This window comes from Nycticebus coucang, chromosome 9 (assembly GCF_027406575.1).
Source record: "Nycticebus coucang isolate mNycCou1 chromosome 9, mNycCou1.pri, whole genome shotgun sequence".
Taxonomy (NCBI): Eukaryota; Metazoa; Chordata; class Mammalia; order Primates; family Lorisidae; genus Nycticebus; species Nycticebus coucang.
The window spans coordinates 94,947,519-94,966,703 of record NC_069788.1 but is presented as its reverse complement, the minus strand read 5'-3'; the positions used below and the strand labels follow the sequence as shown (position 1 = coordinate 94,966,703).

Genomic DNA, 19,185 nt, shown 5'->3' with positions numbered 1-19,185 from the left:
AATCATTACATAGTAATTGTAGTCTCGCAGGTCCCTGTTAAGGACCTCAGAATGTCAGCCTGGAGAAAGGCAAGTTTCAGCAGGGTAGAGCCCAAGGGTTGCCCAGGAGGAATTTACTTTTACAGCTGTCTCTTAGAAGCATACCAAATACAAACACTTCCCCACCTCTTTCTGTAGGATCTGAGTTTGGTAACTTTGCTTAAACAACTGGATTCGTCTCCTTTCCCATCTTTACGCAGATCTCTTCTCAGCATGCCACTGGTGGACCCACACATCTCATGGACTGCCAGCTTCACTGATTAGGGCATCTGATATCCCCCGGCCAAGAAGTTTATTGAAAGTATGAACCATGTTTTAATCTTCTCTCCCTCTTTCTTTCTCTAACTCATTCATTCATTCATTTAGCAATTGATTACGGAAGAGCCGCAGCCAGGCACAATACAAGAAAACAGCTTACAGCCAGAGGGGGAAAAAAGTGCCATGCAAAAATAACAAAAAAATTCAGCTAATAGTTTTCAAGTACCTCTTTTAGGTACCAGGTACTATTCTAAGGATTTGAAGCAATTACTCGTCAAATACTTGCATCATCCTACGAGGAAGGCACTATTTTATCCTCGTATAGAGATACGGACACTACTGCACAGAGAGGTAATGCCACTGGCTGTGTGCAACAGCTAGAGAGTAGCAGAGGTGGCGATTCATGTCTGGTCTTCACCACCTTCAGCTGTGGCCAGGCAGGCTGCCAACCCAAGATGTCTCTCTTCTATTTCATGGGCAATTGTGGTTCAACCTAGGTTTCAGAGCAAGGTGACGTGAAAGATGGGCCAGAATGGAGAACAGAGGCAGAACCAGACAGAGAAGCCACCGCAGTTAAGTGTAGGGATAAGGAGGTGGTAACCACCCTGGGACGATATCCAAAGCCATAGGAAGGCTAGATTCAAGAGGACACTTTGAGCCAAAGTCAACAGGATTTGGCATCTGAGTCAAGGGAAGAATAAAAAATGATTCTGAGTTTCTGACTTTGGGTACTGGGTTAAAGGGTAAGACCTGATGAGACTGAAGAGGTGAAACAGGTGTGGGAGGGGTGTCATGGGTCACCGAGACCACCCCGAGGTTCAGTGATTCACTGGAAGACCCACGGCACTCAGTATGCATTTGTGTTCACAGCTGTGTTTTATTTCAGCATAAGGACACAAAGCATAATCCGCAAAGGGAAAGGCACATGGGGTATAGTCCAGAGGAACTAGGCGCAAGCTCCCCAGAGCCCTCTACCAGTGGAGTCACATGAGGTGCACTTAATTTCCCAGCAACAAGTCCCGACAACAGGTGGAGAGCTGTCTGCAAGGGAAGCACATCCCAGACTCAGTGCCCAGGGTTGTCTTGGAGATGACTCACATAGACACCCTCTGCTAGAGAATTCCTAAATGCCAGATTTCTTCTTCCATGGATCACACTGTTTATACAAAGGATGGAGGCACTGTGAGCTGCTCTTCCTCCTAAAATCTAAGTCTACAGCTGAGGCTAGCCCCTAGGAAGAGGAGTCTCAGGCCTGCCATGTTAACTTTTCTGCACAGAAGGACAAGAAACAGTTAAGTGCTGTTCAGGTGAGTTCTGATACCCAACATACTAATGCTCGAAAGTTCCACTTGACAGCCATACTTGAACAATGTTCGGAGGATCGAACTTCAGTCAACACTTTTCTCAAATCTGAATATAAGGCCAAATGTCAACAGCAAACACACATCACCAGGCAGGGTGGCAGGCTTCGAGGGTGCTGTCCAGTAAGAGTGGGAGCTCATAGATGATGCTTTGCATTTCATTATTAAGACAGGTAAACATTAGGCCTGCTGCAGAATCAAACACAATTAAAACCTTAATTAACTGAAAACCAACTAGCCCCATCTTCAAATAAAACACATTTGCAGGCATTGGGGAAGGGAAGGACAGAGGTTACAGTACTTCATTTTTAAGAAAAAGGGGCAAGCCAGAAGCTCATATCTGGAATTTATTCAAAATAATCACTTCCTGTGGCCTCCCAAGGGTGAGCACATATTTCACATCAACATAATTATACAGTGAACACTGAAGGGCAAAATTCAGTGTCCTTCAACACATCAAATATTCGTCCCACATATTCTATTGGCAGAAAATGGACCCATAGATTTGGAATGAATTTTTCATAATGGAAGTTCAAACAAAAGGTTTGGCAATAAATTTTGTAACCAGGGCACCCTCATTGCCCAAACTTTGTGTTAACTCAGGATTGCATGGTATGAAAATCTCTCAAATGTTTTCTTCAGAATTACTCACAAACTGGTCCCTTCGTTGGAGGCGAAATAAACCTGATAGCCTTTGAGCTTCCACACAACCTGTTTTCTTGTATACCTCGGAGAGGTAGCTAATCCCCAGCCATCACACAAGAATTGGGAACAGGTATTAACAGTGGTGAGACAAATCCCTCACTGCTCTCCTCACCACATTCAGGGCAATAGGAGGTCCTGCTGTAATATAGGGAAAAAGCCACTTCATGTCAATAAAAATTTCAGCTAGGGCAGGGAGGCTGACAGCATGAGGAAGGAGATGCTAACTGAGATTTAGGATTAAGAGGTACCTGGGTTAAGAGCCAATCGAAACATACCTCTAGGAAGAATGAGAAGTGGAAAAGGCCTTAAAGTATCAAAAGAACGATTATGCTGGCTGTAAAACCCAATACAAATGGTAGATAGCACACTGGCTTGATTCATCCATATAAGAGATTTTATGAATGGTGTTACAGGCTGGGAACTGGGGTCAAAGATAAAAATAAGGACTCTTCTTCTCAGGGTTCAAAATAAACCATATTCTTACTCAGGAAGCAGAGGCGGGAGGATCGCTTGTGGCCAGGAGTTCAAGGCTAGCCTGGGCAACACGGCCAGATCCCCATCTCTAAAAAAAAATAAAAAATAAAGTTAGCTGGGCATGGTGGTGCAAAGGTTTAGTTCCAGCTACAAGGGAGGCTGAGACAGGAGGACTGATTAAGCCCAGGAGTTTGTGGCTGCAGTGAGTTATGATTGGGCCACTGCACTCCAGACTGCCAGCCTGGGCAGGAGGGGAGGGGAGGGGAGGGGAGGGGAGGGATAAGTGTACTGAGAGCTTACGACCCATTTACTTTGCCCTCATGAAACACTGAGCAAAGATGTTCTTAAAAGGGAGGCTGCCTTTGTATTCTCTTAATATACCTTATATTCGATTTTTATTTGTTTACAGTACTTTTAAAGGGGAAAAAAAAAAAAAGAAGCTCAACAGAAACAACTACAGATAAGTATCTGAAGAACCGTTGGACACTGATCTACCATTCCAGGCCCTAACTGGATTGTCTCGCTGCCTTGAAGGGAACCAGTAAATTATTTCTTGAACAAAGGCAAGGACCTTTCAGGTCTTATAATCTCATTTCAAATCCTTTTACCCACTCCCTACTCCTTTGGCCCTGATAGCGCAATCCTCTTTGGGTATCTGAGGTCTCTGGGGTGCCAGGGCTGCTGTTGCCTCTGCTTCCCTCCCTGCTCTGTGGCCTTGTTCAGTGCTGGAGGGGGCAGTGTGCCAGGGTTCAGGACCCCATAATGGCTTTGTTCTTACAGGGTTAATAATTAGCAGGAAGCATTCTGCCTTTAAATCTCACAGGTTGAACAGTAAGATTTTGCAGTGCCAAAGAAACACTTAATTCTGGAGAAGTGAGACGAGCTTCCAACACTTTCTAGGTGGATCTACTCCTAGAATCAAATGGCTGTATTCAGCTACCAGTAAACAGTGATGAAGCACCTGTTCTGTGCCAGGTGGAGTCGGGGGCATGAAACGGAACAAGGAAGATGTGGCTCCTGTCCTCATACAACTTGAACTGTACTAAGGAAGAGAGGGCTGGTAAGTGTAAACACCAAGACAGACGAAGCTTGGGCTGTGCAAGGACTCAGTGCTTTGGTCCGGACAGGGGTGCAGAAGGACGGACGGAGAAGTCAAAAAATGGACATTCGGTAAGTCAGAGGAGAAAGGACCGGATGGGACAGTCAGGGGCCATGAAAAGGGAAGCTCTGGGAGGCAGAGGCAGGAGGATCACCTGAGCTCGGGAGTTCTAGGCCGTCCTGAGCAAGAGTGAGACCTTGTCTCTACTAAAAACAGAAAAATGAGCTGGGCATTGTGGTGGGCGCCTGTAGTCCCAGCTACTCGGGAGGCTGAAGCAAGAGGATCTCTTTAGCCCAAGAGTTTAAGGTTGCTGTGAGCTGTGATGTCATAGCACACAACCCAGGATGAAAGAATGAGACTCTGTTCCCCAAATTCATAAATAAGCAAATGAAAATACGGGGAAAGTTCCTGCACGGAGTTGTCAGGGTCACACAGGTGTTTCTGAGACATCACTAGCCTGAGTATTGAATGACTACTTGCCAGGTACAGCAGGAGCCAACCAGGAAAGAGGCTAGAGGCAGACAAAGAGCGAGGCGACAGAAGCCATCCAGTTAGAGTGTCCTCAAATATTCAAAGATACTGACCGAGTGCTGCTTTGGGCTCGGCACTGTTCTAGACCCAAAGGATGCAGCAGTAAACACAATAAAGCCCCCCCCACACTCGAGGAATTCACATAAAATAAATGTAAAGTATGCAGGTGGCAATGAAAGTTAAGGAGATAACTAAAGAGGGGAATGGGAATAAAGAATGAAAGTGCAATGGGGGTGGGAGGAGTGGGGGCTACTGTTGATGGGGTAGCCAGGGGAGGCGTCTCTGAGTAGGTGACACATCGGCCTGGACCTGAAGAAGGAGAGGACCCACTGCAGTGTCAGCACTGATCCCAAAGAGTAAGCAAGCTGGGGACAGGGTGAGGGCGGGGCCCCTTCCAGCAGAGAGCAACAGGGCCAGGGGTGGTGCTAACGTGCATATGCTTAAGCTCTGGCTGTGCAGTTTCCTGGTGCTATGACCCTGGGTCTGTTTTAGGGTCTCATTCATTATGAGGGCGCAGAACTCTAACCTGGAGCCTTTGTGCCTCAGTTTCCCAATGGTGCCCTTGGCAACTCCTTGGATGTGGCTTAATTAGGCTGCAGCCTGCCACTGACACCGTTTAGACAAGGTGCGGCACTGCGCTGCCACCACACAATGTGAATGAGCTGTTCAGGAAGGAAAAGTCTCCATCAAAATCATTAACCATGGCTCACGTCAGTGACACCTAAGCAGCACACACATAAGCCGAGGTGATGTGACTGGTGGAGATTGGCACAGTTTTTTGAGATTGTTGTTTTTGTTTGGTTAAATGAGCACCATTACAGAACAGAAATTATTAATACTTTGAGGGAGGCGAGGGGACATTTCTGTAATTTCACTTAAGGAGAAAACACTACTTAAGCTTTTGAAATATTTATCACCAGGCAGAGTGCTGGGAAGCATTAAGACAACCACAGCCTGATTTGATTTGAAAGTGTGTGTGTGTATTGTGTGTGTGTGCGCGCGCACATGTACATATCATAGCTTCACCAGTTTAAGTCAAAAGTAGTCGATCAAACAAAGCTGCAGGGGGATGAATGAGAAGATAAAAGCAAAGGTGACTTTTGGGGAGAAAATACAGGCCTACAGAGATTAAGGAGGTGTATGAGAAAAATAAGCAAAACAGCATTTAATCCCAAGATGAAGCCTCCGGGAGTGTTTTCTTTGATCTCTGAACCACAAGAGCACACAGAGACCCACATGCGCCAGTCCTCTGAAAAGCACGGCAGGTTGTGAGGGCAGCTGAGAAGGAGAAGCCGACGGCAGGGGCCCTGCGTCAGCTGCGCCAAGCACCACAAGGCACAGAAGTCTCGGAGAAGAGCAGAACAGATGGATGGCCCGGTGCTTCTCAAATGGGATCCAGCTGTGGATCTTGCAGAAAAGCAGGTTCTGATCCAGCAGGCGCAGGGTTATGTCTGCGATTCCCGACTTCTCCGAAGCTCCAAGGAAATGCACTGGCTGTACTGTACTGGCTGACATGGTGGCCCCTGGCTACCTGTGAGTAGTTACATCAATGCCAAAGGAAATGAAAAATCAATTCCTCAGGCACACCAGCTACATCTCAGGTGTTCAACAGCCACGTGTGGCTGGTGACCGCACACTGAAAGTGCCACTGTAGACTGCTGCCACCACTGCAGAAAGTTCTATTAGACTGTGCTGTATTTGGAGCTCCCACTTTCATGTGCACCTTGACACACATCCGCACACCACCCCCGCCACTGTCACCCAGGATGAGTCCTTCCTGCACGCAGGCTTGGCCTCTCACTGCACCATGTCACATCAGCTAACCGGGAACCAAGGCTCCGGGGGCTCTTTCTCCTGTCTTCCTCATTTTATGCAAGAGAAAGAGGTAAAACAGTTCAGTATGGAGAACCTCAGAGAACCACTCTCCACTAAAGGAAAATGCCATGAGAAGGCAAAGGAACTGTAAATGGGGGTATTTATTGAACTATCTCTGTATAGAAAGCATTACTTGTGGCGATCTCATTTAATATCCACCACCTCCTCAGCCTGGTAGCCCAGTTTTATAGATTAGAGAGCAGAGAACAGCAGGGGTGATGCTACACACCCCAGGTCACAGAGCTAGCGGTGGTGGCAAGTGGCTTTGCACCAAGTGTGTATAACTTCCAAGCTCACGCTCTGTCCTTGGGGGCTGGGTGGACTGTGCTGGGCATTACCCTATGACTCTTGCAGACCAGGCCTAGCCCCTGCCCTGCAAAGGTAAAATATTGTTGCAGCAGCTCTTGGCACAAGTGCAGTGTAACTCCCAACATCGAAATGGTTCCATCCAGGATGTTAATCACGGAGATGTATTAGTGAAACCAGCACAGAGAACTTTTAATCTGGAAAACTAGCTATTGATCTCATGCATTCCCATTCACCAAATATTTACGGAACAGCTACTGCGTGCCAGGTCCTACCATGTGGGCTCTGGAGGTAGAGAACAAACCCTCCAGGTCTTTGCCCTCCCAGAGCACACATCTTTGATAGGTGCTGTCAAAGAAAATAACTTTCCTAAGGCAGAAATCTTTAATATTCTACACCCAACTTCAACTCCCGGGATCCTCATAAAAATACTAAACAATGAGGAATGAATGTGACACATGTATGTTTTCACTCCCAGGAGTTGTGCAGAATTTTAACATTGCTTCCTGTGCTGCTCTGAGGACAATGGCAAATCAAAACTCCTCTCGAATCCAAAGCATCCTTTCACTGAGGCTACTTTAAATGCTTGGCCATTTCACAATCCACAGTCCTCTGTCTGCCTGGGGTATCATCAGGAGTGGTGCCTACACTCACAGGCACACTGGACTTTAGTCAAAAGTGATGAAGTTTGTGATAGAAAATTGATCTCTCTTGTTCCCATAAAGCAGGCTCTGTCGAGAGAGCAAACAAACAGGGCTGTAATAATTAATTGAAAAGAAAGAGTCTAATTAAATTTTTATATTAGTGTACATAATGGCCAGAAATAGTAAACATTGCTTAAAAAACAACAACAACACAGAATCAGAGCTGTAAAACCACTAAAAGCTCTATGGGTCTTCAGATAACCAGCAACCACTTATCACTCTTTAGTGCAAACACACAGCTTCTTTATTTTCTAACCCACAGTAAATGGCATAAAGTAGGAAGAATAGGCAACCATGAAATATTTAGCTGCTTACGATTTGGTCCAATTCAACAACTATTTGTTGAGTGCTTTCCAGTACCTGACATAGTGATCTATCCATTCCCCCAACATTTTACTGGGTATCTAATATGCACACGCACGCACACACACACACACACACACACAGTGCCCAAGATGGTTGTGGATATCTTTCTAGGTGGTTAAATACAAGCACTGGCTGTAGGAGATGATCATGACTTTGCAAGAGAAATAGCATCTGTACACACAGGACCATCGTATCAGGCCATAAATGCCAAGTATCATCCAGGTGGTCCAGGTAGAGATCACGTGATGGTTTCTTGAATAAGGTGAGATTTACCTACTAAACTACACTGAAATATGAATAAGTATGCTAAACTGTTTCAAAGAAAGAAAGAAGAGTGCTTTGAACATTTCTCTTCCATTATTCTAGGACATGCTTAACCACTAGAGATCTTAGGCCTGACTGGGTGCCCCTTGCCGTGAGCTTGGCTGCTGCCAGCCTTGGGGTTACCAGCCCTGGAATGATGAGGAGGGAGCCTACAAGACTGAGAAGTGAGAAGAGGTATGCAGACAAACTTTAAAGGGGCAGCAAACTCCTAGCTTGAGAAGCAAATGCAAACGGGTAACTTCAACCTAATGGCTTTATAATATTCCACAGGCAAACAGTAAAGGGCACCTCTCCCCTCAAAAGCCCTGTGGAAAGATGCCGTTTGAGGTTGATGGGGCTGTTTACAGACAGTATCTTTCCTATGGAGCTGCAGGACAAGACATTTGTTTAGTCTTTCGGACTATTGGTTTGCCCTTCAGATGGGACATCAAAGTATTGCTGGGCTTCTAACCACACTGGAGTCTGCCCAAGTCTCCCCAAAGACATAAATGAAAAGAAAGGCCATTTATAAAAAAGAAAAACTTACAATACATCCTTCTTACAAAGACTACTATGGCAAGGTATCTAGCCCTCAAACATTGTAATAAGACTAGACCAGCAGTCAGAAGCAACCTTAGAGATGACAGCCAACCACGTCATTTTATGAGCCTAGGAAATGAAGTAAAGTCCTCTGGGTTTACTGGAATTAGCACACAGCTATCTGGGGCCAGTGTTGACACAAACAAACCCAGGTTTTCAGAGTCCCAGTTCTCCCAGACCACACTAGCCAATGCCTTCCAAAACGTCACCAAGTGTGTTTAGGTTTTGCAGAACTTGGGAAGAGCTTCCAAAGAGGCAGGCACTTCTGCATAGGTGATAAAAAAACAATCTTCATATTACATTCAATTTATTTGTAAGTCTTTCTAACTGGAGTGTCCCCTCTGATGGCAGGAAGCCTGGCTTCGTCATCCAGGGATCCCGAGTAATCTGCACAAAGCATGGTGCACGGGAGCTCCAGCCACAGGAGAGATGGACAAAAAAAATCACCCTGCTAAGCAGCCTATGGGAGGAAGGGATGCTTTGCTTTTTGGAGAATGGCAGTTGGCAATGTACCTGGGGCTCTGGAACAGGTAATTAAACTACAAAGAAGTCATGATCTCAGACAACTAACACCACCATAAGAGGTGAGCTCAAGAAATGACTCTAGGGCAGTGCCTGTGGCTCAAAGGAGTAGGGTGCCGACCCCATATTTCAGAGGTAGCGGATTCAAGCCCAGCCCCGGCCAAAAGCTGCAAAAAAAAAAAAAAAAAGAAAGAAAGAAAAGAAACAACTCTGGTGGGTGGCGCCTGTGGCTGAAACAGCTAAGGTGCCAGACATGTACACCAGAGTTGGAGGATTTGAATCCAGCCCAGGACTGTGAAACAATGACAACTACAATTAAAAAACAGCCAGGCGTTGTGGCAGGTGCCTGTAGTCCCAGCTACTGGGGAGGCTGAGGCAAAAGAATGGCTTAAGCCCAGGAGTTGGAGGTTGCTGTCAGCTGTGACGTCACAGCACTCTACCCAAGGCTATAGCTTGAGGCTCTGTCTCAAAAGCACCAGACATGTACCAAGGTGAAGAGCAGGTACCATCCTCCATTAAGATGTGGAGGAAGAAAAGGAATTCGGTACCTCATCCACATGGCTGAGCTATGAGACTGGCACAGACAGGAAAAGAGGATGATGGGTAACACTCAGGTGCCACTGACACAAGCTTTCTCTGTCTCGGCTTACTTGTTCCTGTTCAATTTGTGACCGTGTGGGAACCCAACATGCCACTCAGGAGAAGCAGCAAAGCTGAAAAAAAGAGGTCGCAGATGCTCCCTATAATGCAATCCTCCAGGAGAGAGACCACACCTGAAATCCTGTCACCCGAGCTGCAACCCCTCACATTATCTGCTGCACGGGTAATGGGTTCCTCTGACACCAGTGCTAGGAATTCATTTCTCACCATCTATGACACCTTACACATCCTTTACAGATTGGAGTTAATGATGTAGGAATCAATCAAACAAACAAAAATATCCCAAGTCCTTTTCCATTATTACTTCCAGATTAACAGTTGAACTCGGACCACAGCAGAAGGACTTTAGGGGATGTCAGTGGTTCCCACCTTGATGTGATTTAGCTTCCTAGGGGACACCTGACAACATCTGCAGATATTTGATCATCACAATCTGAGGGGTGCTATTTGAATCTGGTGGGTAGAGGTCAGGATGTTTCTAAATGGTCTATGATGCACAGGACAGCCCCTCTCAACAAAGAATTCTCTGGTCCCCAAATGTCAACAGTTCCACGGGGGAAGAGTCCTGGGGTAGACCTAAAACTCACAAGATTATGCTACCATTTTCAAGCTCAACGAGGTATTGACCCAATTCAGGAAGATTCTACCAGCCATCTCTTGCTTTCCTGTCACTTGTAGCAGGTTTTAGTGTAACATAAAAAACTATTTTCAAAGCACTTTCTTAGCTCCCAGTGAACTCAGCTTTCACTGGGTGAGTTAGAGATAAGTTCTCCAAGTTTCCTTTAATGCAGATGCTGACTTGAGCACAGACCTGTCTGTCAATAACAGAGGGGGAGGGCGGCACCTGTGGCTCAAAGGGCTAGGGCGCTGGCCCCATATGCCAGAGGTGATAGGTTCAAACCTAGCCCTGGCCAGAAACTGCAAAAAAAAAAAAAAAAAAAAAAAAACAGTGGGGGAAACAGAAGCAAAAGGATACACAACCGGCGGTAAGTAATGTCCAAGAAGTCCCCAGACAGAGCCCAGAGGTGACCCCCGTCTGCTGCAACTTTTATGCACACAAGTTACCTCACACTGGGAGTTTCCAAAACCTTAGGTCCAAGGAAGAGACAGACATCCCACCTCCTGTGCTGCCACTCCCCCCTCATCTGTGATTCACCCGAGTCCTCTGATTCTCACATCCAAACAGGTGAAGCAAAAGTAGAGGCTGGAGACAGCATGAGTCACTTAACTGACTCGTGGGTAGGGGCCTATCACTTGAACTGCTATTTGCAGGGAGCCTGGAGGTCTTGTGATAAAAGGGGAAGAGTAAAAAGAGAAAAGGCTATTTGTCTATGGTTAAGGCTAAAGACAAACCAATGAAGGGGGGAAACCAGGGGAAAACCATGAAATATATTTCTGCTTTGTGTTCCAAGAGTAAACTGTAGTTTAACCAAATGCTGCAGAGCTATTAGCCCAAGAAAGGTCATTTGCTAAGCATCACTTGCTGCTGTAAAACGCATCACCTGTGGAAATGCTAGCAGTCATCACCTGCCAGGGATTCTACAACCAAGGCCACACTTGGCCATGCTTTGCTCCAGGGAATCCTGAGAGCAGGAAGCTGGTCTCATTTGCCCCAGAATCCCCAGTGCCTGAGCCTGGGCCTGGACCTGGGCCACACAAGGGTAGGGCTGAAGGAACAAATAGACGTTAGAATGTAAAATGAGGCTGGGCATGGTGGCTCCTGTAATCCCAGCACTCTGGGAGCCAAGCAGAGTGGAAGGCTTGAACTCAGGAGTTTGAGACCAGCCTGAGCAAAAGTGAGACCCCGTCTCTGCTAAAAAGAGAAAAACTAGCCAGGCGCTGTGGCTTGTAGTCCCAGCTATTCGGGAGGTTGAGTTAAGAGGATCACTTGAGCCCAAGAGTTGAGGTTGCTATGAGCTATGATGATGCCACCGCACTCTCAGCAGGGTGACAGAGTGAGACTCTGTCTCAAAAAAAATAAAATGAAGTCTGTCTAAAAACAATGCTGTTTCTCTTTTTATCATTATTCCCTTGCGCCTAGATGTGTGTTTAGGTTGCGTGATACAATTTGCCATTTTAATCATTTTTTAAGCATACGATTGAGCGGCATTTAGTACATTCACATTCTTGTGCCGCCGTCACCCCAGACAGGAACTCTGTACCCATTAAACACTAACTCCCTGCTCCCCCTTCCTTTGGCGACCTCTAATTTATCGCCTGTCTGTTTTTACCTATTCTAGGAACCTCAGGTAAGTGGAGTCATGTGATACTTGCCCTCTCGCGTCTGACTCCGTTCACTCAGCACGGTGTTCAAGGGTCATCCACTCTGCGGCACGTGCCACAACTTCGCTCCTTTTGAAGGGCAAATCCTACTTCATTGTACGTATAGACCACGGTTTGTTTACTCATCATCTGAGGACGGACACCTGGGTGGTTGCTTTTTAAACAGGATGGTCAAGTGGGATGATGCAGAAAAGACTCAAATTCAATCTGTCACTAACTCTCCATGTGATCTTAGGACCTACACCAGTCTCTGCGTCTTCAGCAGTAAAAACCGAGGAACTGAATCAGATCAGTGTTCTCCAAATTTTTTTCTGGTGACCATCTTCTAAAGTAAGAAATAGACATTTCATCATGTCTGAATTCACACAAACAGACATACATAACTGAAACAAAAGTTTCACAAACAGTATTTATTTCCCTAAGTACAACATGCTCTAGTATTTTCTATACTCTTTTTCATTAAAAAAAAAAAAAAAACGATGGTTGCAACCGCTACACTGATTTCAGAACTTATTATTAAGTGGAAGCCCACACTTCGAAACACCCTTATTTTAGATTACTTGTTCCCACACTAGTTGTTCCAATTAAAAAAGTGTGCTTCATAAAATGTTGGAAACATATGAATTATGCACCTACATTCCCCAAATTTATTGACAATAGAAAACTTCATGTATACTCAAGAGTAGAGTCCGAACATCTCCTGGAAACTGTTCACTGTAGTCCCCATCTGGGGAATTCTAAAGTGGGTGATTTTAGGTTCTTTTCTGTTCCCATATTCTATGATGTAGGACAGTAATTCTCAACGTGGTTTTCCTGTTCTACTATAAAGAAGGAGGCAAACATGAGCACAGTAACTATGGTTTCCTAAGGCAATGTTTTAAATACCACATCCAACTCTCTCGGATCAGGAAAGTGATACATACATTTTTTTTTTTAATAACACATATCATTTTTTTAGATGCATTTTTGGTTCACAACCAAATTGAGCAACAAGTACAGACAGTTCCCATATCCCCTTCTAACACACACTGCCTCCATCAACATCCACATAATTTCTTTAAAACCTGCTAATGAGGCGGTGCCTGTGGCTCAAGGAGTAGGGCGCCGGTCCCATATGCCAGAGGTGGCGGGTTCAAACCCAGCCCCGGCCAAAAATAAAAAAACCACCAAAAAAAAAAACAAAAAACCTGCTAATGATTCTGATACCCCACCCAGCCCCTTAATGCTGATCTAAAAACTGTTAAAATAAAAATTGCCAAATAAAAATCAACTCAAAATGAATTTAGAACTTGATTCAATGTAATACCTGAAACCGTAAAACTCCTAGAAGAAAACAAAGGAGAAAACTCCGTGACATGGGCAGCGCCTGTGGCTCAAAGGGTTGGGCCCCATATGCCGGAGGTAGTGGGTTCAAGCCAGGCCCTGGCCAAAAACTGAAAAAAAAAAAAAAAAAAAAAAGAAAAGAAAACTCCGTGACAGCAGTCCTGGCAATGATTTTTTGGATACAATGCCAAAAGCACACCCAAAAAAGCAAAAATAAGTGGAACTACACCAAACTAAAAAGTTTCTGCACAGCAAAGAAAATAATCTACAAAATGAAAAGGGCCACCTATAGAAGAGAGAAAATATTTGCAAACCACATATCTGATAAGGGGTTAACATCCAAAATATGAGGTATTTATACAACTCCATAGCAAATAAAGGACAAATAAACCAATTAAAAAATGGACAAAGAACCTGAATGAACATTTTTCCAAAGAAGACATACAAATAGCCCACAGGTGTATGAAAAGGTGATAGATATCAATAGTCATCAAGGAAATGCAAATGAAAACGACAGTGAGATACCCCCTTAGAACGACTCTTACCAAAAAGTCAAAGAAAGATGGCAAGTGTCGGTGAGGGTGTGGGGAAAAAGGAAACCCTTACACACATGTTATATACGCTGTTGGTGGAAATGTACAAGACATGAGCTCCCGTGATGGAAAACAGTAGGGGGATTGTTCAACAAATAAGAAATAATAACTACCATAAGATCCAGGGTATATACCCAAGGAAATAAAGTCAGGATCTCAAAGAGATACTGTAACTACACTCCTACATTCACCGAGGCATTATGAATGGATGGAGAAAATGTGGCATCTATACCCAATGGAATATTACTCCTCCTTGACGAAGAAGGAAGTCCCGCCATTTTGATAACATGGATGAACCTGGAGGATGTAACACCAAGTAAAAGAAGCCAGACAGAGAAAGACAATACCTGATGGCACTTACACGTGGAATCTAAAAAAAGTCAAACTCACAGAAGCACAGAAAGATAGAAGGGAAGTCACCAAGTGTCAGGGCTGAGGGTGGGGGCTGCAGCAAACAGGATGATGTTGGTCAAAGGGTACAAACTTATGAAATGAGTAGTTTCTGCAGCCCTAACGTGCAGCATGGTGACTTAGTCAATAACAGCTACTGTGTGCTTCAAACATGCTAGGAGAACAGGTCTTAAATATTTTCAACACATGCATCCACGGTAACTGTGAGGTGCTATGTTAATTAGCTTGATTGTAGTAATCATTTCACAAGGTGTATACAGATGACATAGAAAGCATCATGTTATACTCCTTAAATACATACAAGTTTTATTTGTCAATTATATTTCAGTAATGTTGTGGGAGTGGCTAGGACCAAAACCATCAAATTTTCCAAGAATAATTGCAAAACCAGTCGGTGGTCTAGCACATTAATCTCAGTTGATTCTCACAAATTAGTATCATTCCCACACCTGTTTAAGTCATTAAAAACATCCTTCCATGTTGCACAGGTGTTCCGTCTACCTTGGCACAACCAAAATGACCAGCAGCGCATGTCACTTCCTACAATCTCAGTCTTGTGTTCGCAAATACGTGATTTAAGAACACGATTTTTTTTTTTTTTTTTTTTTTGGCCGGGGCTGGGTTTGAACCCGCCACCTCCGGCATATGGGACCAGCGCCCTACTCCTTGAGCCACAGGCACCGCCCGTTAAGAACACGATTTTGGTATGTATTTACAGCTTAATTTTTATACTCTTGGGTCAACCAGAAGCAGCCAGATATTTTTAGAAGAATATTCACTGCTTATTCCTTAAAAAAATAAAATTAATTCCGTGCTTTAATCCATTTTATGACTTCAATATCAAATAAAGGATGTTAATTACATGTATTCATTTTTATTTCGCAAATATTTACTGTGTGTGCACAATATTAGAGATTCAAGACAAGGATTGGAGAAGTTTTTATTTTTTTATTTTTAGAAACAAGAGTTTCGCTATGTTGCCCAGGCTGGAATACAGTGGTGAGATCACAGTCTCCTGAGTAGCTGGGACTATAGGCATGTGTGACCATGCTCCGCCAATGTTTTTTAATATTTGCAGAGTTGAGGTCTTGGTAGGTTGCCCAGGTTGGCCTTGAACTCCTGACCTCAAGTAATTTTCCTGTCTTGGCCTCCCAAAGTGCTGGGATTACAGGTGAGAACTACTGTGCTCAGCTTATTTTTCAAGACTGTTAACGAAATATATTGCTTTAACAGCAATGATAAAATAAAAGATACTCAAACCCCAAAGGTGGCTAACCCTTATCAGTTCTCTATATAGACACATCCCAGAAAAAAAATCACACAGAAGAGATGTGGTTTTGTTATGTGGCCCAGGCTGGCCTCCAACTCCTGGCCTTAATAGTCCTCCTGCCTCAGATTCCCAAAATGCTGGCGTTACAGGTGTGAGCCACACCCAGCACCAAAAACTTTACATGTAAGAAATGATCAGAAAGATGGTTGAAGTATGAACATTTATTCCCAAGAAAGACTGAATATTTAACAGGAAAGAAACAAAACAAAAACCCTTATTAACTCTAACAGTGTAATTCATGGACAAAAGGAAGCTTTTGAATATTGTGAAGTTTGAGTTTCTCTTCTTTTCTTAAGCAATCAGTATAAATAAGCCCCCAAATCATAAAGCTCAAATCGCCCGTTTGAGAAAATACTGAGATTTCCCCCCCACCTAACATTCTATTTGTTTTTTTTTTTTTTTTTTTTAATTTGGCCGGGGCTGGGTTTGAACCCGCCACCTCCGGCATATGGGACCGGCACCCTACCCGCTGAGCCACAGGCACTGCCCCCACCTAACATTCTATTCTGTCTACAACAGAAGTGATCCTTACACTTGAGTGCACACACAACCATGATCCTTTGTCACCCACCTTCACACTCCCCTCCACTGTGCCTTCGCTGCCACATGCACAAAACCCACTCAGCCTGCTATCCACCACACCAGAGTCCCATGGCTCTCCCTCCAGGTGTCTTAGTCCCGTCTCAATCCCCAGTTCAGATCTCTCGCCTCCTATCTCTCTGATCTTGACAATCGTACAACATAAATTCCTTTCAAAAAGTGATACGCCATTCCTCCTTCCCAGAGCTTCCCTCTTCAACTGTTAGCTACCGGAGAATGTTTCCACAGATGACAGTGACCACGAGATGGCAAATGGACCACAAGAAGAACTCAAGCTCTGGAGGAAGATCAGCCTGGCTCAGATCCCAGCTCAGTCGTTTGCGAGCTGGGTGACCTGCCATTTGCAAGCACCTGACTACTTCTAGCTTCAGTTTCCTTGCATGCGACACAGTGATCAAATCTATCTCCCTGGAGTCTTAGAAGAATTAGGAGACACAGTGTATGTGATGTCTGTCATACCAAGCCAGACACATGCTAATGTGTTTGATAAATGTTCGGTTTTCTGCTTCCCAAACAGAATCCAGAATGGTTCAGGGTCCAAAGCAAGGCAAATGAAGTAGACTTAAAATTCTTGACAATCCTACAGTGCTAAAGAACTTACTTTCATAGTTCATTTCTTAGAAGTCTAGAATATCAGATAGAAATAGATTTTTGTTTTACGCTTCATCAAAGAGTTGTATTGGAGAAATTCAAGTTGGTTTCCCTGTAACTTCACAACCTCGAGGAGAGAACGTACCACATCTAAGTGGTGAGAGTAAGAGGGGGTGGTGTTAGAAGGAACTTCAAAGGGCTTTAATAAGAACAAAATTCCGCTGGAATTACCACGTGTTCAACCCCTCTTTTCTCCAGAATGGCCTATTAAAGAGCCGGGAGGGAGAGCTGCCCACACTGGGGGTCCTCAGGCAGTCAGGCCCTGGTATGTGGCCAGAACACCTTCCGCAAAACCCAGGGCCTGTGACAGCACAGATCCGTGAGTTCTGAAAACAGGTGTGAAAGTACAAAGAATTGAGATCTCCCTCTTTAGCAGGTAGGGAAGATTAGCATTTGGGTGATATTCTTCCTAAGAGATTAGAGCATGCCAGAGAGATTTCCTGGGAGAGAAAAGTAAGATGGGGAGCAGGGAGGCGCTAAGCTTTGTTCTTCTCAAAGAAAAAAAAGAATGTAAGGAAAAGGACTAATGAGTCACTGCCAAGAGATTTAAACAGGGATTATGTATCTGGTAGAGAAAGAACACAATTGAGTGTTTGGGCCAGCCTGGAGTGAAAACTTTTCCCATTGTGGTTAGGAGGGAGCTCTCTGAGCCTTACCTTTCATGTGCCTGCTCCACGGCCATGTACAGAAGAGCAGAGGGAGGCTTCCTTTGAAGGGAATAATGAAGGAGACAAAGCCTGAGCGATTCCTGGCCTGCACCACCTAAAGCACATTTGCATTTTCTATGGCAGCTGCAAAATGTTTCCCCCTCTGAGGATATCTGGTGCCTTGGACTCAACAGCCTGGAATTTATAACCTTTCCATCTCGAGGCAGCCCGAGGGGCCTCTTAGGCTTCCAGAATGGCCAGGTCCAAAGAGTCAGGCCTGATGCATTCCCAGAGGTACACCAGGGTCCTGACAGACAGATGGGGAAGGAGATGTTAGGTTACAAACAACAACCGTACAGAATTGCTGAATTATCTTTAGAGGGAAGGGGCACAGACTCCCTTCAAACATCCTGGACTTGTGACTGCAAAGGGAAGAAGGGAAGGGTAGCCAATCACTCCTGCCACCCCAGAGCAACCAGGAGAAAGTATGTCACACTATTCTCCTTGCCTGTGCTGAGCTTTCTAAGAGAAATCATCAATACCTATTTTTTGAAGAACACTAAACATGCAAAGTTTAGTTTAAAGGACAGTGAGAAAGAACTTACAAAGGGTCCTGGTTTTCACAGATCTTAAATCAAGTGCAAAGTACAGAACATAAACTATAAAAATATACCTTTCAATGCAAAACCATACATGCAAGGTTCATGTTATGTAGTGTACACAAAAACAAGACCATGTGATTGTCAAAAGAAAGGCCAGTCTGGGTGATGGTAAAGAAGGAGAAATTAAATTCATTGCTCTTCGGTAGAACAAGCACAAGTGCTAAAAAACATTTGATACATCATTTTACTTAATTTAATCCCTGACGCACGTCTTTGGGGCAGGCATTATTATGCTACAATGGGAATAAAAAAAAATGGAGGTTCAGAGAGTCTAGGAAATTTGTCCAAGTTCACACGGCTTGTGAGTGGACTCAATAAGGTTCTAACCTGGGTCTCTCGCTGAGATACACTGAGATTTGCTCTGGACCTGGTGTGACAATGGATGACATGTGGGAGCTGGGAGAGAGCATGGAGATCCTACAGCCCAGCCTGTGCCAGGGCAGGTGTGTGCTCTCAGGTCCTGTCCTTTCACATGCCAGGGAGACAGGTCCAGGAGAGAGAGAGCCCTGTCTGACTCCGGGTCTATTAAGGGGATGAGTGGGGGTGGAAATGGGGCTGGGGAAGCCAGTGTCATACTTTGAGAACTTGAGACCACTGATCTTTTTCATTTTTCTGTTTTTTCAGGTTGGCCTCTTCTGCCTGAGGATGACAGAGCAGCTATGTCCCTCTGCGGGACCAACTCGGGTCCACTCCACAGAAGTGTAGCTGGGGACAAGCGTGACCAGGAGGCCTGTGGGCTGGATGGACTCTACAAAGCCAGGCCAGAGCACCCACAACTGCTGGCAAGTTTGAAAAGGTGGGGGGGAAACTGTGTTTTTCACGAAGTGGAAAAGAAACGGAGGGTGTGGGGCAATTTCTAGTCCAGAAGAATCTCAAGAAACT

General features: G+C 44.8%; 1 protein-coding gene across 12 annotated transcripts in view; it reads right to left on the bottom strand.

Annotated features, from left to right (window-relative positions):
- Positions 1-19,185, bottom strand: part of FOXN3 (forkhead box N3) — a 391,460-nt gene that overhangs the window by 141,836 nt on the left and 230,439 nt on the right. For 8 of the 12 annotated variants that reach the window (XM_053603883.1, XM_053603879.1, XM_053603878.1 and 5 more), the window contains one exon: positions 2,848-2,925. The exons of the other annotated variants lie outside the window; for them this stretch is intronic. In XM_053603883.1, the coding sequence (XP_053459858.1) occupies positions 2,848-2,925 (78 nt within the window). The remainder of the gene's footprint in view (positions 1-2,847; positions 2,926-19,185) is intronic. 12 annotated transcript variants of the gene reach the window in all.